Source organism: Notothenia coriiceps, unplaced genomic scaffold (genome assembly GCF_000735185.1).
Source record: "Notothenia coriiceps isolate Sejong01 unplaced genomic scaffold, NC01 NC01_scaffold00005560, whole genome shotgun sequence".
NCBI lineage: Eukaryota > Metazoa > Chordata > Actinopteri > Perciformes > Nototheniidae > Notothenia > Notothenia coriiceps.
The window spans coordinates 92451-115422 of NW_011338261.1; the positions used below are offsets into that span (position 1 = coordinate 92451).

The 22972-nt window shown below is 43.3% G+C and overlaps 1 protein-coding gene across 1 annotated transcript in view; it reads left to right on the plus strand.

The window, feature by feature from the left end:
• The window catches only part of LOC104943011 (liprin-alpha-4-like), a 38093-nt gene extending 15445 nt beyond the window's left edge, over positions 1–22648 (plus strand). The window contains exons 3-6 of the mRNA XM_010768331.1: positions 20707–20808; positions 21000–21164; positions 21888–21962; positions 22559–22648. Of these exons, the coding sequence (XP_010766633.1) occupies positions 20707–20808; positions 21000–21164; positions 21888–21962; positions 22559–22648 (432 nt within the window). The remainder of the gene's footprint in view (positions 1–20706; positions 20809–20999; positions 21165–21887; positions 21963–22558) is intronic.
• The last annotated feature ends 324 nt before the right edge of the window (positions 22649–22972 follow it).

Consider the following 22972-nt stretch of genomic DNA (forward strand, 5'->3'; position numbering starts at 1 on the left):
GTGTGTGTGTGTGGTGTGTAGTGTAGAGAGAGTAAAAGTGTGGTGGTTGTGTTGTGTGTGTGTGTGTGGGTGTCGTGTGTGTGTGGTGTGTGTGTGTGGTTGTGGTGTGTCGTGCTGAGAGAGAGTAGGGAGAGGAGCACGCAGAAGAGAGTGTGTGTCTGTCTGTCCTGTCCGTCTGTCTGTCTGTCCCTGTCTCGTCCTGTCTGTTCTGTCTGTGTGTTGTGTGTACGTGTGGAGAGAGGAGAGTGTGTGTGTGGTGTGTGTGTGGTGTGTGGTGTGTGTGTGTTGTGTGTGTGTGTGCGTGCGTGTGGTGTGTGTGTGTGTGTGTGTGTGTGTGTGTGTGTGGTTGTGGTTGAAAGTTTGTGTGTGTGGTGTGTGTGGTTGTTGTGTGTGTGTGGTGTGTGGTGTGTGTGCTATTTGTGTTGTGTTGTCTGTGGTTGGTTGTGTGTGGTGTGTGTGGTGTGTGTGTGTGTGTGTGTGTGTCGTGTGGTGAGAGAGAGAGTTGTGTCCGTGTGTGTGTGTGTGTTGTGTGTGTGTGGTGGGTGTGTGTGTGTGTATGAAGAGAGAGAGCGTGGTGTTTGTTGTGGAGAGGGTGCTCTGTTTGGTGTGTGGTGGTGTGGTGTGTGTGAGAGGAGAGAGAGTTGTGGTCTTGTTGTGTCAGATAGATGGTGTGTATGTGTAGGGAGAGAGAGAGGTTGGTTGTTGTGTGTGTGTGTGTGTGTGGTGTGTGTGGTGTGTGTGTTGGGTGTGTGTGTGTGTGTTGTGTGTGTTGGGTGTGTGTGTTGTGTTGTTTGGTGTGTGTGTGTGTGTGTGTGTGGTGGTGGGTGTGTGTGTGTGTATGAGAGAAGTGTGTGGTGTCTGTGTGAGTGAAGGGAGTGGAAGAGCAGAGAGAGAGGTGTGTGTGTCGCTCGAGTGAGTGAGTGAGTGAGGAAGTGAGTGAGTGCAGGTGAGGTGAGTGAGTGAGTCGAGTGAGTGAGGTGAGTGAGTGAGTCAGTGAGTGAGGGTGTGTGTGGTGTGTGTGTGGTGTGTTGTGTGTGTGTGTGTTATGTGTGTTGTGTGTGTATGTGTGTGTATGTGTTGTGTGTGTGGTGTGTGTGTTGTGTGTAAGAGAGCAAAAGTGTGTGTGTGGTGTGTGGTGTGTGGTGGTGTGTGGTGTGTGTGTGTGTGTGTCGTGTGTTTGTGTGTTGTGTGTGGTGGTGTGTGGTGTGTGGTGTGTGTGTGTGAGAGAGAGTGTGTGGTTGTCTGTGTGAGTGAGGGAGGGAGAGGAAGGCGAGAGAGAGTGTGTGTGTGGTTTTTGTGAGAAGTTTTGTTTGTGTGTGTGTGTGGTGTGCTCGGCATGTGGTTAGTGTGTGTGGTGTGGGTAGTGTGTGTGTGTTGTGTGTGTGTGTGCTGTGTGTGTAAGAGAGAGTTTGTGTCCGTGTGTGTGTGAAGGTTGTGTGTGTGGTGTGTGTTGTGTGTGTGTGTGTGTGTGTGTGTGTGTGTATGAGAAGAGAGCGTGTGTTTGTGTGTGTGAAGCAGTGTGTCTCGTGTTTGTGTGTGTGTGTGTAGTGTGTGTGTCGTGTGTATGTTGTGAGAGAGGCTATGTGTGTGTCTGTGTGAGTGAGGGAGGGAGACGAGAGAGGGTGTGTGTGTCTGAGTGAGTGAGTGTGTGTGTGTGTGGTGTGTGTGTGTGTGTTGCTGTGTGTGGTGTGTGTGGTGGGTGTGTGTGTGTGTGTGTGTGTGTTGGTGAGGTTTGTGTCCCGTGTGGGGTGGTGTGTTGCGGTTGTGGTGGTGTGTGTGTGTGTTGTGTGGTGGGGGGGTGTGTGTGGTGTATGAAGGAGAGTGTGTGTGCTTCTGTGTGAGTGAGGGAGGGAGAGAGAGAGAGAGTGTGTGTGTCTGAGTGAGTGCAGTGAGTGAGTGAGTGAGTGAGTGAGTGAGTGTGTGTGTGTGTGTGGGGGGCGGGGGGGGGGGGGGGAGTGTGTGTGTGTGTGGTGTGGTGTGTGTGTGTGGTCGTGTGTGTGTGTGTATGAGAGAGAGTGTGGGGGTGTCCTGTGTGAGTAGGGAGGGGGAGAGAGAGAGAGAGGTGTCGTGTGTCTGAGTGAGTGAGTGAGTGAGTGAGTGAGTGAGTGAGTGAGTGAGTGTGGTGTGTGTGTGTGTGTGTGTCTGTCGTGTGTGTGTGTAAGAGAGCAAAAGGTGTGGTGTGTGTGTGTGTGTGGTGTGTGTGTGTGGTGTGTTGTGTGTGGTGTGGTGTGTGTGTGTGGTGGTATTGTGTGAGAGAGATATGTGTGTGCTGTGTGGAGTGAGGGAGGGAGAGAGAGAGAGAGTGTGTGTGTCTGGCAGCTGAGTGAGTGTGTTGTCCGTTGTGTGTGTGTCGTGTGTGTTGTGTGTGTGTGTGTGTGTGGTAGTGTTGTGTGTGTGTGTGTGTGTGTGTGTGGTGTGTGTGTGTGTGTATGAGAGAGAGAGCGTGCCTGTTTTGTGTGTGTGAGAGTGTGCCTCCTGTTTGTGGTGTGTGTGGGTGCGTGTGTGGTGTGTGTAGAAGAGAGAGAGCAGAGAGAGTGTGTGTCTGGTGTGGTGAGATAGAGTGGTGTGTCATGTGTGAGGGAGAGATGAGCGTGGTGTGTGGTGTGTGTGTGTGTGTGTGTGTGTGTGTGTGTGGTGTGTGTGTAAGAGAGCCAAAAGTGTGTGTGTGTGTGTTGTGGTGTGTTGTGTGTCGGTGGTGTGTGTGTGGGTGGTGTTTGTGTGTGTGTGTTGTGTTGTGTGTTGTGTGTGTGTGTGTGGAGAGAGAAAGTATGGTGTGTCTGTGTGAGTGAGGGGGGGGGGAGGGAGAGAGAGAGAGAGTGTGTTTGTCTAGTGAGTGAGTGAGTGAGTGAGTTGAGTGAGTGAGTGAGTGAGTGAGTGAGTGAGTGAGTGAGTGCAGGTGAGTGCGCGCTCGGGTGTGTGTGTGTGTGTGTGTGTGTGTGCTGGTATGTGTGGTGTATGTCGCTCGCTCGGTTGCTGTGGTTGTCGTGTTGTGTGTGTGTGTGTGTAAGAAGAGCAAAAGAGTGGTCGTGTGTGTGTGTGTCGTGGTGTGTGTGCTCGTGTGTGTGTCCTGCCCTGTGTGGCTGTGTGCCTGGTCATGCCATCGCGAGAGAGTCGCCGTGTCGCTGTCTGTCGCTGAGTGAAGGGCAGGCGAGGGAGAGCCGCACGAGCAGCGTGTCGTGTGTCTCCGAGTGAGTGAGTCCGAGTCGAGTGAGTGAAGTGAGTGAGTGAGTGAGTGAGTGGAGTGAGTGAAGTGCGTGAGTGAGTGTAGTGTGTGTGAGTGAGTGAGTGAGTGAGTGAGTGAGTGAGTGAGTGAGTGAGTGAGTGAGTGAGTGAGTGAGTGAGTGAGTGAGTGAGCGACGTGAGTGAGTGAGTGAGTGAGTGAGTCGTGTGTGTGTGTAGAGAGAGAGAGAGGAGGAGTGAGTGTGTCGTGTGTGTGTGTGAGAGAGAGTAGTGTGTGTGTGTGTGTGTGTGTGTGTGTGTGTGTGTGTGTGTGTGTGTGTGTGTGTGTGAGAGTGTGTGTGTGTGTGTTTTTGTCCGTTAGTGTTCACGTGCAGACTCAAGGTTGTCTCTCTCCTAACCTCTCAAAGCCCTGCAAATTTGGTCTCCATGGAAACGGGGAGAGGGAGGGAGGGGATGATGTTGACTTCCTGACACCTTCTGTCCCATGGGACACCAACTGTCAGCAATTCTCCGTATGTGTGTGTGTGGCTGTGTGTCTCTGTGTATGAGTGTGTGAGTGGCTGTGCGCAGTGTAAACATATTTTCTAACATGTAATTAACATGATGTATAAACTTGACCTGCCTGCTCTGCAAGGACCTTAAAATCGTAATACCGGATGCTAGTTGCTACATTTGTAAGAGGCAATTTGCCACTTTAAGGCTAAGGCTGTTGCTTTTGATGTGTGTGTCTGTGTGTTTTCATTTGGCTGTGAAGCTCCAACCTTGATAGCTGCTTCTGATCATCTGCCAAAGCTGAACAGCTCAGTGTGTTAGTGGGTCTGGCGGAAGGACTAAGTGGAGGAATCCCCTTTTGACTGGGATAGGATGGTACAAGCAGATGGACCAGTAGAGAACCAATCCCAGCACCAATCGACTTCCTGATGACGATTTAGCCTTTGGGAGCAATGGATTATATATTACGCAAAGTAGCCATACTTAAAACTAACACTTCTGATACAAAAATGATTGTCCCGTTGCCTACATTCATATGAAGATATCTGTTTATAGGGATTAGTAGGGAACAAACAGGAAGTAGCAGGTAGACCTTGTAATGGATGTAATGCATGTCTCATCATCTGCTCACTTTGTCCCATCACCTTGGGCTGGGCAGTTATAATTAAATATGTATAGCAGTCCTGCAAAGCAAGGCACAACACGAATCACAACTAACCATAAGTATAAACACCAGTCAGTGTCAGGCAGCTGCACTTTGTTGTAAATTCACTATAATGTATTGTATAATTTCATGCCAAAAATCTCACAGAGAGATGGTTAAATAAGGGATATTTCAGATAGGGAAGAAATATGATGTAAAGAAGGTATGACAGGAAGAATGGGAAGAGGAAACAATGGGAAATAAATGTTGAGGGAAACGAGGAAATATAGAAGTTTGAAGATGTTGGTTTTTGAGCTGCTGCATTCATTAAACAGCCCCGGGCTCTGCATCCCTACCTACCACACCCCAGCGTTGCCATGGATATAAGGCTTTGGCAGCACAGCTGTGTGTGTGAGTGTGTGCTTGTGTGTGTGCTTGTGTGTGTGTGTGTGTGTGTGTGTGTGTGTGTGTGTGTGTGTGTGTGTGTGTGTGTGTGTGTGTGTGTGTTTGTGTGTGTGTGTTTGTGTATGTGTGTCTGTGCCCTTGTGTGTTCTGAGCTAGGAAAAGAGGAGTATTTTAGGAACCTGCGTAAGAGTAAGTACTTCATGCTACATTCTCCGTGCTCCTCTCTCTGTGTCCTCGTCCATCTCTACTCATGCAACCATCACAAATACTGTGTAGACACTCCTGAAGGCTGGTGTTCAAACTAATGGATTTGTCTTTGTTCCGACCATTTTGTCGAGTAGATTCATCTTAATTTTGTTACGAGAACTCAAAAAGTCTACTAGAAGAAGCTGAGAAATACATGGACACATTCATTTAAAGTGGACCTATCATGCTATATTTGAAACATATATTGTAGGGCCATACCTATATAAAACATGTCTGTGAAGTTCATGCATTTTAGCCATGCCTCATTTCGATCTATTCGCTCTTTTCCAGCCCTGTTTTCGCAGGGGCTGATTCTGCTTTTGTGGCAGACTACAGCGCCACTTACAGGCCTGGCATATGTACTACAGCATCTCCAGCGCTTTCGAGCGGTCTCTCATTCCTCTGATAGGTGGAGAGTTGCCCATATAGGCGGAGCACCCCTTTTCTGACGTCAGAAAAATTCAAATAATAATCAGATCCGTTGCAGCCCCGTTTTTAGAGATTTGGGTATTGAGGAAAAGAGAGAGGGTTGTGTTTTCTGACACTTGGTGAGTTCCCTGACACACCGGGGACACATATTCATGTATACAAGACGTACAAAAGTGCATTTTGCATGATAGGTCCCTTTTAATTTGAGATTGAACCTTGTGTAATCCATACTGTAGCTATATATACACCGCTGTGTTTTGGTTTTTATTTTTCATCTGCTCTACTTATTATATGTGTTATCAGAATCAGAATACCTTTATTAGTCCCACAGAGGGGAAATTTGCATCGTTACAGCAGGAAAGAGCCACAGACAGCTTAGTGTTAAAAAAAAGTACTAAGTTATGATATAATAAAAAATATAATAAAAAAATAAAAGTAAAACATTTTTTTTTATTGTCCTATCCCAGTCAGTGTGGGTTTAATAATATGTGTAATTATTCCATAAAATGATTATGCAGATTTGACTGCATGCTAGGCATAAATGGCCCTAAAATGTCTGTCATGACAGTAAGTAGTACTAAACTAAAGGTATATTCTTGGCACCGTTGTCTTTCTTGACAGTCATTTAAAGACAACAGGTATCTCTCAAACCTCAATATTTAACTAGAGTGCTGATGTCACTGTAAAGCCACAATACCACACCACAGATCCCCTGCTCCTCGTTGTATTAATAGTACAGGTAGATGTGGCTGTGAGCAACATAATTGGATTGTTGTCTGGTTCAAAACTAAACAGAATCATTTTCAGAAAACAAAACTCAGCTGAACTCTTAGGATTCCCACATGTTCAATGCCTCATGATGGGGAAAGTACTGTGAATAAAAGGAGTGAATATGATCGGCCATCGTTGTCACAGCCTGTTATTAACCCATATGTGTAGCTACTGATAACAAATTTCACAAAGAAGGAATCGTACCATGTATGTGCTCGCCTTGCCTTGCTAAGTCCAACTACATTACATTTCATTTCATGTTACTTGTTAGACGCTTTTATCCAAAGCGACTTACATACTCAATACTGTGGACAATACCCCCACAGGAGCAATTTGGGGTTAAGTGTCTTGTCCAGGGACACAACGACATGCTGACTGCAGTGGGGTTTGAACCTGTGACCATCTTTTCCCCATACCAAGGCTCTATCCATTGCGCCACACACCTCCTACAATCATACAACAATACAACAATCATACAACTACAATCATTCTGTGAAACACCTTCTTTTGTACCACCTTGCCATTATCTAAACAGTAACAGTAAACACTGTATTCTTACAATTACACGTTTACTATTGTGATTATATAATTATGGACATAGTTGCTTTGTGTTCAGTCCCACGGATCCTCAATGTTTCCATCCATGTGTTTCTCAGTCTAAAAAGGACAGAGGCTGGTGTAGAGTTACATCCTGCCGCTGCAGTTTGCACTCTGTGAAGGGCAAGAGCAGCGTTCCTGACCTCCACACACAAATAACACCTAGGCTACTCATTACTCACAGCCATTTTTAGCTACATGAAGGATTGGGAAGAGATTATTTAAAATTATGCAGGAGGTACCCTTGGAGCAGTTTATTTACTCTGAAAATGAAGATTAATATTAATAGAGCTGTGTTTAGTGCATCTCCTGCTTTCCTCTAGACACTTTCATCTGCAAAACAGAGCAGCTAGCTGGGATGGACTGAGTGTGTGTGTGTGTGTGTGTGTGTGTGTGTGTGTGTGTGTGTGTGTGTGTGTGTGTGTGTGTGTGTGTGTGCGTGTGCGTGTGCGTGTGTGTGTGTGTGTGTGTGTGGTCTCTGGGGTATATGTGTATTACCTTGTGTATTTTTAAATGAATGGATGTGTGTGTTTGTTATCAGCCAGAACATACATTGTTTTTTCTTTGTTTTTATGTAGCCCTGATATTTTTATTTTAAATAGGTACAATATGACATGTTTTGCTATGAATATGTGAAAATAAAATATCCTCACATGGATGGAAAATGAACAGTAGGTGCTGCATGTAGAGTTGAGATGTCAATTGGGATACAAACAGTGCCTGTTATTTGCAATGATTGTGTGCACTGTGGTAGTAATAGGCTTCCCTCTGGGCTGACTGGGAGCTTGAGGAGGACACAGTGAAGGAGACAGGGAGAGAGGTAAGCCGTGCTCTCCGACTGAGTGATGAGGACAGCAGGGGAGAGAGGCAGAGCTGACACAGGTGCTTTACACAGGGCTAGAAGAGGGGAGGTGACACAAGAGACTGGGAGAGGAGGAGGAGGAGGAGGAGCAAGAGAATGAGGTGATGAGGAAGGTGGGAAGGACAGATACATTTTCCCAGAGTGATGACTGAGTCTGATATCTGGGAAACAGCAATATGATTGTATACAAAGGTGTAACTTCAGTCAGTTTTACAGTTGCAATTTGAGTTGAAATGTGTTCTGTTCACCCCTTATAATGAAGAGGATAGAAATGCAGATCTGCTCATCTAAGTTTCTCAATTTTAGCAGTGCTTTAACAAGCAAGAAGTTTGGACTTTTTGCCCTGGGGTTTGATTCTCAGCCTCTCCATCTTTATGGTGGAGCTGCTGCCTAAGAGGAGGCTCTAGACATTTTTAAGGGCTTACAAACATCCTCCTATTCATGTTCTGACATGTTTAGCCACTTTTCTTTTATTTAGGCTTCCTGCAAAACAAATGTCATTGCCATCTGTCTCAGTTTTACGCTAACATTGTTTTAATGCTATTTAGCAAATGTAAGTATGCTGAACCAAGGCAACAAGGAACTTGTTATAATTGCAAAAAATCAGCATATGAGAATTGTTTGAGCATGTTAGCATTTTGATGATAACATTTAACTTAAAGTTCTGCTGAGCTTTGTATAGCCTCAAAGACCTGCTGGCCTATACTATTTGCCTTATCAGGTAAACACGCCACAGCCGGTTCCAGCTCCTAACCTAAACGTTGAATATTTGGTGGTATTCTTTATCTTTTATGATTATTAACTATACCTTTAGATGTTGTATTGTAACACGTACTTTCAAACAAACCAAGCAAATTGAAGGAGTCACTGAAGGTTTTTTAGGGACACTGATGGACATTTTACTGAGAGACAAGAATTACATTTTTCAGTTACATTTTTGCATGAGGCATTTCATTTATTTGTTGTGGTTAAAGATACAGCCTTATCTTTGTCGTAGTTTGACATGAATCATGAAACACAGTTTGCAGTTAGGTAAGTGGTAGACCATAATTATGTTGTTGTTTGTTTGTGGTTCAAACTTAGTGAGAAAGCGTCCCTGTCCCCCCACTCCTAAAACCAAACCTAAGCCTTTTTGTATTTATGTGTTTGCATTTGTGGATGTGTATTGGTTGTGATAGTTGGAGCTGGTGGGATGGGGGGGGTTGCCCTTGCCCTCTGCTCCATGTTATGTTATGATGTAAAATGGCTGCTCTCCATTGAGGGAAGGTTCAGCTGAGATTAGCAACGCTTGACAAAAATAGGGAAGAGAGAGGAAGGGCAAAGGAAGGGGGGAAAGAGGATGAGAGAGAAAGCATGGCGGTGCTCGAGTGGAGAGAGTGTTAAAGAAGTAATCAAGTAGTTAGGCAGCAAGAGAAGAGAGAATGAGGTCCTAGAAAGAGAGAATGAAACTGTGAGAGGCTGTCAGATAAAACAAATTGTCACAGGTCTCCCAGACTTCTGTGAATCCTGTTATGGAAAAGGCTGCTTCAATTGTGTCCAGCTTTTGGGACTTTTTCTCAGTAGTGCTGATGAGCATGTGTGTTTTAAGGTCTGTTTCTGCATCTGTGTGTTCCGTTCGTGTTTGAATGTGTTATTTGTTTGAACTCTGACAATCAGGATCTGCCAAGTTCGGCTCCCACTGATGTCAGGGATGAGGCGTTATCTCCATACACGAATACAAAAGTCCTACTGGCTCCTCTTGTTTCCCTGCTGTTCCTTCTACTTAATCCTGGAACATGTACAATCTGTCAAACTCATTTCAAAGCTTCCTCTCTCTTTGGAAACCACTAGATACCTCCTCACTGGCATATTGCTGCCTGTTTCTGTATGGAGAAAATGTAGATATGACAAGTTGGTTTGTTACTTCTTTGTGTGAGCACCATGAGCCACCAGAAGGGGTCTCTGTCCTACCACTTAATCAGCTGGTGTAGTGACCGCTGTGTTCGGCTACTCAGTTGAAGTATCGCTCAGATTAATGCTGGAAGTCACCACACACTCACTGAAAGATGTTTTGATGTGTAGGGACCTGTCTGTCTCACTGTATATCTTCTGCTCTCTCCCTCTCCCGTGAACCCAGTTTCCTTGACAACCAGGTGCATGAAAGTAGACCTGTAGGCAGGAATCATTTTCACTCTCTTTTTCTACATTGATGCACTGCCACTCCCAATAGTTGTGATGTTGAAGAAGCATTCTAATATTTTTTTTTACCGACTGCAGAGCACAGAGCTGGTGTGTGGGTGAGCGCTGCAAGTGGTGAAGCACAGGAGAATAGAGGGATGAGAATTAATGAATGAATAAAGAGGGGAAATTAATGAACAGTCAAATCAGCTGTAACTAATTAGACACAGGCTCATATCTTAATCATAGAGATGCACTATTGCACCCCATGCAAAACCACTTTAGCTCAGTCGTATTTTGAGTCAACTTTATCCGTGGGCCAATACAGGGTCAGGTCCTGTATCAATAATAAGTTAAAGTGGGCAAATGTGCATATTTCCATAGTGTATGCTGTCTGTTAAGTATGCCTACAAAGAGTCAAAGATTTACCAAAGATAAAGCTTGCAAGTTTCCCTTATTTGTTTTATATGTTGTTGTTTATTACCGAATAAAAATACGTCAATCAAACTATTTATATAGTACAAGTTATACATAATTCCTGGTGTATTATAGCTTCATAATAATGTATCTACATCTTAGTAGCACATCAGAACCAGAAACAGTGCATGGTGCCATTGTGAGAAGCACTGTCAGAGAACAAAATAAAATGCATTGATAATACTCAAATCAGAATTAAAGGGAAACGCAGTCATTAGGTCTTTTGTTTTGAGGTTCAGGGACCCCCATGAGACACATTTAAAAAGAATGGTCAAAACCAAACTAACAGTGGTCGAGACAATAAGTGGCTCATATTGGGTCAAGCTTAAAAACTATTCCCATGATGCAATTCGAAAAACCTCTTTTGTAGGACCGTCCCTTTGAGTTAAATGCCCATATCTTTGAAAAGCAAAACAATAAATGTAATGCAGGTTTTCTGTTGCAAAGCATTAGTTTTAAACTTTCAATCCTGGATCACTGAAGTGACATCATTAGAATGTATTTCATTACAACCAATCATCTGTAGTAGAGTCCCCTTGTTGAGTTAGAGTGAACTATATGTGTGTCTTGAAACAAAAAAAAGGAGAGGTTAAGAATGAGGAGTTAAATGACATCCATTGCAGTGCTCTGGTCAAGTGCATGCCCTGTGAAATCCTACTGAGAGAGGAGGGACGAAAACAGACTGCCATTTATAAATAGAAAGAATCAGCGCGCACAATGTCATGATCGAGGAAAATGGGTCTCTAGAATTTGTGTTGAGTAGGCAGTGACTGTTTTTTTTTTATTAGGAGGAAATAGAGCGTTTAATTTCATGCTAATTCTTGGCATTAGTTCCAAATGGTACTTTAAAACTCCCTCTGAGTGCCTGAACGTTCATGTGCCGTTGCCGTTGTGTGTGTGTGTTTGTGTGTGTGTGTGTGTGTGTGTGTGTGTGTGGCTTTAGCCCCCAGCAGCTCCTCATCTAAACCCAGTCTCTTCCTTCCTCCATCAGCTGATCACTACGAGCCGCTCCTCCTCCTCCTCCTCCTCCTTCATCATTTCTGTCTCATCCTGTCCTCCTCTCTGATCAAAATCATCCTTTTACCTCAACCCCCGCTGTCTCCCTTTTATTCTGCCTGTCCCTGTTTATCCACCTCCCTACCCTCTCTTTATACTCTCTCTCTCTCCTTACCCTTGTCCCTGCTGTCTCTCGTCCCGGCTGCAGACTGCGTAGGCAGCAGCAGAGGATTCATCCAGCCCTGCTACACTCTCAGTGAGGACCAGGACTAGCCCTCCTTTTCTATCGTCATCACCCTCTCTTCCTCGTCCTCTCTACCTGTTTCTGTCTCTCTTTGTATGGGGGGTCTGTTTGAGGGATCTGGTATGTTTAACGTTCAACATGAACCCAACAGTGAAGATCCACCTTCAGAATGGGACCCACTTTAACACCTACATGTACCAGGTAGGGACTCAGCAGCAGCAGCAGCCGTTTGAAGATGTTACCGGTGAAGGATTGTCTCAGCTCTGACAGTCTCTCTGTGGTCTCCACGTGTCCTTGCCTGAGTATTGATTTTAGTGCTGATGACTCTTTTCTAGGACTGAGATATGGCCTTCTCTCCACCTCTTCCTCCTCCTGTCTCCTTTTCACCAATATGCCTCATTCAACTTGTGAGTGATTGATGCTTTGTAGTGATGCAAATTGAATATCGCTTTAGAATACGGTCCAAGAGAACACAAGATATGCACGTTGTTTATGCACTGATGGGAATGTTCTGTATTTCTGTATCTGGTGTGCGTGCTTGGTTAACTGTGTGTTTATTGCAGAATGCTTGCAGACATACTCTGCTGATGCACAACAAAAACTCTTTATGCATCTCCTTTGATCCGAGCAGAGGATGTGTCCCCCTATCTTCTTTCCTCTCTTTCTTAGTCTCTCTTCCTGGTGCAGGTTTTGTTTTTCTTTAATGAAGAATACAGCGATGCATGAATGAATGGATACTATGCTGGGCCTTCAATGGGCAGAGGAGGCGAGAAAGTTGAAAGACTTGCAAGGAGGATTTGACAATTATTTTTGCTGAACCATAAGAAAATGATATTTGAAAACCAGAAAGAGAGAGAGTGAGACAGTTGACGTGTCAGCTGTGCAGCATAAAATCTTTTTGCTGCGTCAAATCAACTTTATGGCCAAAAGACAGGGTATTAAATAACTTTTGATATGCATGTTTTTACATTGTTATTGGGTTTTTGCCCAGGTTTCATTTGAATTCCTTCCAAAGTGGTAAGAACTCTTTGACTCTCACTTATGAAGAAGTTTTCACGTAGAAATCCTCTCTTTTCCAGGTGTTCAGAGTGGGATTTACCAAATTGTATTCACGCCAATCGCATTCGCTGTTGTTTTATCATCGCTTCATTAGTGAGTCCAGAGCTGGTGCGGTTTCAGTCAGTTATGCATGATCACTAATGTGCTTCACTTCGGCTGATTTGACTCACAATGAATCACTGGTGTAAACTAAGTACATTTACTCAAGTACAATACTTCAGTACAATTTTGAGGTACTTAAACTTTACTTGAGTATTTCCATTTTATGTTACTTTGTAATTGTACTTCACCCCTTGTATGTAGTACCTTTAGTTTCTTTACAGATATGGATTAATGATAAAAAATATCATCAACAGGGAGGCGTGTGGCGCAGTGGATAGAGCCTTGGTGTTGTGATCAGGGGAGCACAGGTTCGAACCCCACTGCAGTCAGCATGTCGTTGTGTCCCTGGACAAGACACTTCACCCCTTTGCTCCTGCGGGGATTGCCCACAGTATTGAGTATGTAATAATGTTTCAACACTTAAATAGGAGTTTAGTTACACCTGGATTAAATTCCCAAGCTACCCTCCAGTAAAGTAAGTAATACAAATTAGTTCCACCTTTACCAGCGTTGACAAACACATTAATAATTATAATCAAAATATATATGATTGTGAAATGGGCAAATCTGCATAATGAGTACTTTGACTTTCACTACTTTGAGTATATTTTGATGCAAATACTTTAATACTTTTACTTGAGTGCCATTTTGAATACAGGATATACCTGTAACAGAGTATTCCTACACTTTTGATATTTCTACTTTTACTTAAGTACAACATCTGAGTACTTCTTCCACCTTTACAATGATTATGCAGATGTATTGATACTTTTACAACACATATCCCAACCATGAAGATGTTTTTTTCTTATTTACTTTCTATGTTTTGCATTCTAAAAGGAGATGCTCTAAGAAAAGTTTGCATGGAGAGTAGTTCCTGCAGTCAGGGCGGAGATCTGTCGAGCGATGCAGTCAGCGCCCCCCCCTCCCCCGTCGGCCTCGAGAGCTGTCACACCCTCACACAGACGGAACATCCCTCAGCAGCTTTGTGCATGTGTGTGTTTCAGCATGTGGATGTCCATCTGTGTTCACCTGATGAGAAGTTTGCATGCTGCTCAAACACTTCACTTCCCTAATGAGCAGTTGCCATGGCTACAACCGCAGTGTGCGGGGTGGTGTCATGGCAACAGATTACTCACTGCCTACTTGGGGCCAACACCCAGGCAAGGTGTTGTGGTTGTGTGTGTGTGTGTGTGTGTGTGTGTGTGTGTGTGTGTAAGATTTGTCAGAGGAAGGTCGAGTCCACCTCTCTGCTGTTCTCCGCCTTCGCTCTCTCTGCAGTGGTGAAGAGTTACAGAGCTGTGATATCTGACTCTCCCCGGGGACCCACTCATTCTCCGCTCCCCGGCCCTGCATTCATCTTCACTTTGGCACTCCTTAGTGAATTACAGAGATTTGCATCAGAGTTAATTTACTGTCTTTTGGTGGGCGCAAGTGAAAAGAAGTTCAGTCATTGTATGAGATCTCTCCACAGTAACGGATCATTTCTGTGGGTTCATTGGTGAAGTCTTTTTTATTTTTTAAAGAATTCCCTGTTTGAATCTGCATTGTCAAAACTGCACCACACTCCTGCACTTGTTTTCTGGGTCACAATACAATATGGAGGTAAATCTGTCAAACTCTGCTGAGATACCCGAGTGAAAGTCTCAACTTAGTACTTCCCATAACTGACTTGTTTTTGGTATTATTTCTGGATGACAGAAGGAAAGACAGGAAGCAGTACTTCTAGTAAGCCAGTACTGCTAATTAACGCCTACTTCTGTGCTCAAGGAACATGCTGAATTCACTTTAGCAGAGAGACTGCTGGCCTTTCCAAAATGCAAAATACTGTCTCACTGCTGGTGCATTTGGGCCGTAAGCATACTCAGATTACCATAAATGATATCACGTACCACAACCATGTCCTGTGAATCATACAATGTGTGAATTAGTTAAAAGCCATGTTTACAGTTTCCTTTTCTTTGCTCTCTTGCTTAGTCACATATTTTCCTCTCTTCCCACCAACTGATGCTTGCAGAAACGCTGTCACTGTCACTTTTCCCAGGCTTTAGCAGACATCGATTGATATTTGTTTTGGCTTTAGTATCCTGTCTTGTTGATCTACCCAGACATTGAAGAAGTTGCCATGACGTTATAGGGTTGTTTGTTGCTCAGTGGGTTCTTTTAAATGTAGGATCTGTTATCTTCAATGCATCCGTTTGGTTGTTGGTGAGTAAGGGTAGTAAATCTGTAGCCGCTTTTTCATCACCCTGCATTGTGTGGATCTACTTTTGTGAGTGCGTTCCTGTTTTTTCCCAAATGTAGTGTAGAGAAGAACATGGAAGCTCCTGCTAAGAGTTATACGGCGTGTGAAAGCAAACAGAAAGTTTATGAAAAAAAGTGTTTATAACACAACAGATTGTGTGGTAACATGTACAGTACACCTAATGGTTCTCTTTGGAGTACACTTTAAAGGTAATTTTGCAGTAACGCTGTCATGTCGCCCATTTTATCTGAGATACCTGTCTTATAAAAGAGACAATGATCACAGTTTGTTTACAACACTTTAAGCTTTAAAGAGGGATTATTTGATTGATGCTTTAAATGATTATTGACACAATGCAACACATGCCTTCACAGCAATAATTTAGTAACTCAGTGTATTCATTAAAAGAGATGCTTTTTTTCTGTGCAGTTTTCTAATTAAGTTTTGTAGTTTTGTCATTCAGATCATTTGGAAGAAATTCCTGAGAACATTTAAAAAGAGATAAGACCAACAAAACACAGCATCTACCTCAGAAACACAAACAAACTGTATCAAATTGAATACCAGATATAACTCAAAAGATCCAAAAATGTTACTATTTAAATTCATTCATATTCAGTGTCTATGTATTTCTAGTCCTGAGCTTTGGTCTCTTGACCAGCAGTTTTACCTTTGAGGAGAGACGTGATATACTGCGGCAGCTTCAGCAGGATACATTAGGAAAGAATTCTGCATGGCATGCTCTTTCCACTGCTGCATGTTGCGCTGGAGCTTTTAGAGGAACTGTAGGCGGATAAATTAAGGAACAAGGTCCTCAAAGTACTCAGTTTCTTCACCAACAGCTTTACTGTTGAAAGACAAACAGGAAATAACTGGCAAACTCAAAAAGGATGACGTGCTTTGTGATTACTGCGAAAGCACCTGTTACGAAGAGTGAAGCAGGTAGGACCCAAATGCAGATTACACTTGACGATACCTTTATTTCAAGGACTTTAAATAAACTTGGACAAACAAAACACTCTTCGGTGAACTGGGTCACATACAAAAGAAGCACCAACACTGAACACAGGAGGAGACGAGACTAAATACAGGGAGGGGTAATCACAAGACGAGAAACAGCCGGGCAGGGGAGGAGAAACACAAGGGCCACAGGTGAACACAATCAAACAACTAGACACAGCAGGGAAACTAACGACGGGAGGAAAAACACAGGGAAAAGGACCAGACAATAACCCAGGAGAATAACATGACAGCGAAACCCAAACACACAAAATTACCAACGTGACAGAACTCTAGGAGTGTGACAGCACCTGCCTTCGGTGTACCCACACATTCACATAGAAATTCACACTTAGTGTTTATTTGCATCAAACCGTACAGCAGTATTGTTGGAATAAAAGGTGGGGTTATGCTGCTGTACAATGTATATTTTCTACCTTTTGCGTAAATGCATTTCCTATCATGTATCTTAGTGTTCGTATTAAATATACGCAACACTTTCATACGTAATTAAGCACACACACAATGAACTTTTTTGGACTGTGTTTTGGACTTTTATGTATTCGACTGCACTCCAATCTTTATGCCTCACTCTCTACTCACACACACACACACACACACACACACACACACACACACACACACACACACACACACACACACACACACTCTCACAGCATTTTTTCCATCCCTTAATCCCAAACTGCTTAAAGAAGCGAAGTGGAGAAATCCCTTTACAATGTCTGGGCTCAGCCCTGTTTGGTAACCACTTGCTATCTCACATTATGGTTGGAGGCAGAGGTGCAGCATTACTCCAGACGCCCCAGAACCGTCTCTCCGCTCTATGTGACTCTCTGACAGAGGTTGACGTTGTGCTGTCAGAGCTGCTCTCTGTATCTGACTGTTGTATGAGGTTCAATAAGCACCCTGGGATTTCTTATGGCTCATACGAATTTGGTGGGGGTTACAATTGCAGGATTGAATTGTACATAGTACAATAGTACATTTTGTGTGTGTGTGTGTGTGTGTGTGTGTGTGTGTGTGTGTGTGTGTGTGTGTGTGTGTGTGTGTGTGTGTGTGTGTGTGGAGAAGACAATAAAAGCAGAAGACACTGCCAGGAGGAAAGGGTTAGACCTCATGAGAAATTAAAGAGACATTTATTTTGTCTAGATAGTGATATGTTAAACTTTCTATATATCACTTGTCTGTCCTGTTATAAAAGACTCTAAAGCTGCTTTCACATGATACGAGTAAAAACGCCTCTGCGCTGGCATTGCCGTCCCCAAGAAAGCGCTGCCGTCCGACTAGATCGAAGCACCACCATCGGCCACTGCTCCAAAAGGTTGCAGATGAAGTTCAAGTGATTTCCACTTTGACTTAGTTACCGTTTATCTTTTGGGCAACAAATCAGATCACAGCTGTATTTAGCGACGCTAGCTGGCAGAGGAGGTAACAGTAGAAAACGTAATGTGAATGCAGCTTAAAAAAGGTTATGTATTCATACCTCTTAGCTATTCTGACTTAGTTGGCATGTATTTCCATTTTGTTTCTAGCAGTGAAGTAGTTATAGGGGAGATGCAGAGAGATCCTGAAAGGCAGTGGGATGAAGGGATGAAAGGATGAACTATGAGCATGAGAGGTGGCCTGTTGAGGCTCTTTGCCCTGATTGAAAGAGACAGTGAGCTCTAACATCTGTTGATGGATTTGGGCTGAGCTCCTGTCTATTGGAGCGCCCCTGTGGAATAAGGGAAAGTAAAATGAACACGCTGACCCATTTTCCCCCTTCCCTCCCGATGCTCCTTCCCTCTCTCTTCCCTCTTCAGCCGCCCCCTCCCACTCCACTGACTTTTCTTTCCGTGTGATGGGCAGAGTCAACAGAGACCCAGTTTGTTTTGTGTCAGTTGTGTGTGTACAGAAAGTAAGTCTGTAAGAGTGTGTGTGTTTGTCTGCTTTCTAGTGTGCTGTTTATGTGTTTGGCCTGTCCCACTTGATGCAATGTTGGTTTATACCTATAAAGTAAAACACCTGCAAACAGGTGAGTTTACAGGACAAATATCAAAAGCACAGGGCGAATTAAGAGGGACACTGAGCATTTTCAAAATGCTGTCCATATAACATGTTTAGTTCCTGATCCTGAATATTCTTAGAAAAAAACTAGACTAACCGTTAGCCATGGATGGTTTACAAAGCTTTGTGTGTGTGTGTGTGTGTGTGTGTGTGTGTGTGTGTGTGTGTGTGTGTGTGTGTGTGTGTGTGTGTGTGTGTGTATTTATGTGTGTGCCTGTGTGCGTTTGAGACTAGCATAGAGAGCATGCCACTGGGTATTAGTTTGGTCTAAAGCCAAGCCTACAGGAAATGCTAACAAAGCACAAAGAGATGTTCAAACAATATGCACACACACACCACCATCAAACTCTCACACACACTGGCACAAATTCCGATATACACCAATCTCTGCTACACCGCAGATCATATTTAAAGAATGCAGCAGAAACTGTGTGACTCTGGCCTGGTCCCTGACGTACACAGCAGCACTGTGGGCCTCTCTCCCTGAATCTGATCAGGTAGAAAGAACCGAATAAAATATATGACTACTCAGAGAGCTGCAAGATTTTGAAATATTAGTTTTACAAGAAGGACAGAAGCAGGGAGTGACACTTCACCTCCTTTCTTCCACTGATATGAGGAGACTTCTGTCAGGACATGTGCTGCTGTGATTTCTCTGAGCGAGACAGAATGTGGAGACCCTTTAATCCCAGACCAGGGCTGAAGCTTATCATTTTCAGCAGAAGACATCTGACATTGTCAGGATTTCACAACATCTTTACAAATGCATTGCACGTTATCTTGCAGTAATGGTGTATGGTGTATTTATTGCATTAGGTTAATAGATATCAGATATCCAGTAAATACATTGTCAAATACAGAAATGCAAAAAGCAAGTGTAAGAACTATACACCTTAAAATATTGTTTTTTTAAGCTGGGGGTCCCAACCCAAGATTATTTATAGAGCTAGCAACATGGTTCTGGAGAAGAAATGATATAACATAATACATATGAAATAATATATTTTTCTCTGGGGAAGGCTTTTTACATTACACTGCCTATAATTTGCCATAGAATTAGTTTTATTGATCGAGAGTCAAATTGTGCATGCAGTTTATAACAAGGTATTTTAGGGCGGGTCATGTTGAGAGAAAACAAACACATCAGCCTGATTATTCTGCGGGGTTTCAACTTTGAAAATGTTGAGAACCACTGCCTTGAGGCCTCGTTCACTCCAAAATGACAAACTGCCAGGCAAAAGCTATTAAAGTTTATTTACTGTAAAAACCAAACACGCAGCAGGTTAGTGCTGCAGTTCCATCACAGCCTTCTCCCAAATCTATTAAAGTTAATGGAGCCTCCTCTTTACAGCTCCATAAGAGCATAACATGTCTATCAATTTGCAATCCCTGGTTGTTTGTGGAGCTGTGAAAAGGTGCTGCTGCTATCTTGAAAAGTGTGGGACACAGCTGAGATGAAAATAGACGTCAAACACTGCACATTCAACAGACTCGGGCATGTAGATAATGACTTGACATGTGAAAACGCCTGTCATTGAGCCATAAGGCCTTAAAGCTTATTGTATATATTCACTCTGCTGTAAAACTGCTTGATGTTTTCTTTGTTTCAACCTCAACATGTCACTGTTACAGATGATATTGCGTAACATGGAAGTCAAAGGTATCTCACAATTACGTCTGCACCCAATACCTTGCCACCGGTTGGTACAAAATGACTATGCAAGACTGAAGATTGCTTTAAACATGTTATTGATGAAACTGAGTGGTTCTCAACCAACCAGAAACCATTCATCGTTCAGGTTTTTCAAATATAAAGGCTTTAAAGTCTGGAGCGCTTAAAAGCTTCAGTTAAGTGCATAGCCATCTGTCAAAATCAAGGAGCTTGCAGAATGAATATCAATAAATCAAATTGTTGTTACCATCAAAACATATATTCAAACATTCATAATCAGTGCTGCATGTTTGGTATAGGAATAAAAGTCACAGGCTGTTGATTTTTTTCTTCTACAATTACATCATGTCCAATATCATTTGCATAGTTTTGTCACATTAAGGCTGTATTGTTGTCCTTCAATCACAGTTAACACACTGTGGATATGTCTTAGAACCAGCGAAGTCAAAACCCTGACCCTTTTTCTGTTGTACTTTGCACAAGTGTAAATTAGATCTTGACCATTTGCTTACTTAGACACACCGCTAATTCTTTTTGCACTTGCTACTGTAATGTTATGGCTCCCAAAAAGACTATAGGCGGACGCTGAGGTGGGCAGAGCTGAGGTTGTATTTATGCAGATCCGATAGCTCAGTCAGTGCCTCTCCTCTTATCGCAGGTGGACAGAGAGCTTTTCCCCAGACAGCTTCCCTCGGACAACAAATGTTCTTTTAGGAGAAGCCAGCCTGAACTGTCCATTATTTAAGCCTGTCCTCACCTCACCTGCTGATAAAGTATTCCTCCTGCAGGTCCTAGCATCCTGTCTCTGTGTCAAAGAATGTGCTTGTGCCACCCTGACAACAAATCCCTGTCAGCCACGCCCAGATGTGTATGCACCCTCAGATTAGAGGGTAGATATAAGTGCTCAGTTTCACAAAACTAGAGCCTGTTATGTTGTTCACTGATACAGTTTTAACCTGTGTGTGTGTGTGTGTGTGTGTGTGTGTGTGTGTGTGTGTGTGTGTGTGTGTGTGTGTGTGTGTGTGTGTGTGTGTGTGTGTGTGTGTGTGTGTGTGTGTTGTAGGAGTTTGCCACCCTCACGAAGGAGCTGAACATATGCCGGGAGCAGCTGCTTGAGAAGGAGGAAGAAATATCTGAGCTCAAAGCTGAAAGGAACAACACCAGGGTATGTGTGTGTTGTGATGCTGATTAAAACCAACAATGTTTCTTATCTCAATATTAAAATTATCTTTGCTGGTTGCATGCATTCATGTGTGTGTGTGTGTGTGTGTGTGTGTGTGTGTGTGTGTGTGTGTGTGTGTGTGTGTGTGTGTGTGTGTGTGTGTGTGTGTGTGTGTGTGTGTGTGTGTGCTGTAGCTGCTGTTGGAGCACCTGGAGTGTCTGGTGTCTCGTCACGAACGCAGTCTGAGGATGACAGTGGTGAAGAGACAGGCACCCCCACCATCAGGAGTCTCCAGTGAGGTGGAGGTCCTCAAAGCTCTGAAGTCGCTGTTTGAACACCACAAGGCTCTGGATGAAAAGGTGGATATATACACAAACATACACACATTGCATTATTTGGTGTTTTGATGACATGTGACTCCTACTCTATCAATAGACTTGCTGTCCTCCTTCAGAAATCTGATCAGTTTGGTTTAGTAGAGCTGTTCATGAAACTCAGCACATCATAAGTTTTGAGTGAAACACATGGAGGAAGTCTTGAGTTAGCATTGACAGCATACAGCAAATTAAGTCACAAATGGGAGTAGATTGAAAACTGAGAGATATTATGTTACTTATAAAAAAGAAATACAAATAAAATAAAATAATTTAAAACATAATAAATCCTCTTTTTGTTACATTTCCGTTCAATTTTGGTCATAATATTATCTGAATAATGTTTGCATTATTTTTATACTCTTACATACAGGTCTGGTTACAGACACTTTTCACCTCCCTACATTTGTATTTTGAGTGTAGATAGTAGGGTCCATAACATGAACAAAGATGATTTAAGAGAAATATTATGATTAATTCATGTTTTTCAAATGTTCTAGTGACATTGTCAAAACATTGTTATTGTACAGCCCTAATGGTATACTAGCCAATTGAATAAGGACATTGATTGTACAGCACTCTCTTTTTCAAGATTCAAATCCTGTGTTTCTAAATCATGCCCAGGATTGTGCTTCGACATAGGTCTCTGTGTGTATCCTCAAGGGTTTGGACTTTGTCTCGGTGTGTGTGTTCTTGGTGTGTTTGCAGGTACGTGAAAGGCTTCGGGTGGCTCTGGAGAGGGTGTCCTCTCTGGAGGGACAGCTAACAGCTAGCACACAAGAGGTAAGGTGTGTGGATGTGTGTGAACAATTGTGTGTGTGTGTGTGTGTGTGTGTGTGTGTGTGTGTGTGTGTGTGTGTGTGTGTGTGTGTGTGTGTGTGTGTGTGTGTGTGTGTGTGTGTGTGTGTATGTGTGTGTGTGTACGTGACTGTGTGTGGTTATTGGTGAGTGAAACATCTGTTCGGTCCCTTGTAGACATCTGTTGAGGCCTCCAGTCTGATTTGATCTATGCTTCAAGTGTTACACTGGGTGACACAAAGCACCCACATCTTTCTGTAGTATTTTATTAAAACATGTCATTAAAGACATCATTATAAAGATAACAAATATGTTTAATATTCACAGCAGGCTCAGTTAAAGCAGACTCCCAGTGGGTTATGTAAGATTTAAAGTCAAAGCTGCCACTGATCTCACAGTGTTATAAGAGGAGCAGACCCCATAATTCATATTTATAGTTATGTAAAATATGTCATGTCTGGAGCATGCTGGCAGCCAGAAAGCCAGGCTTCCAGTTAATGAACTAAGTTTTGTTCTTGGATTCATAGACAGTACATGTGTGAGTTTGCTCATTGTGTGTTTTTCTTTTAATCACATTGCAGTTGAACACGGTGAGACAAAGGAAGGATGGTGACTCATTGGAGCGAACAGATGGATCCAAACCTACATGGAAGGTCTTCCTTGCTGTGTGATTGTTTTTCTGCTCGGTGCTTTATCTTATATCAGCCTAAACCAGGGGTGTCAAACTCAAGGCCCGGGGGCCAAATCCGGCCTGCGACAGGCTGATATAAGATAAAGCACCGAGCAGAAAAACAATCACACAGCAAGGNAGCAAGTGTGTATTTTCACACAAACCGTCCCCCATGTGCACACACACCCACAGACACACACACGCACACACGCACACACGCACACACACACAGACAGACAAACATTGTGTTGAGTGATGCCAAGGGAGGGAGTGTATTTCAGGCAGGTAGCTTGTAGCTATATGTGGCACTTTGTGTGTGTGTCTG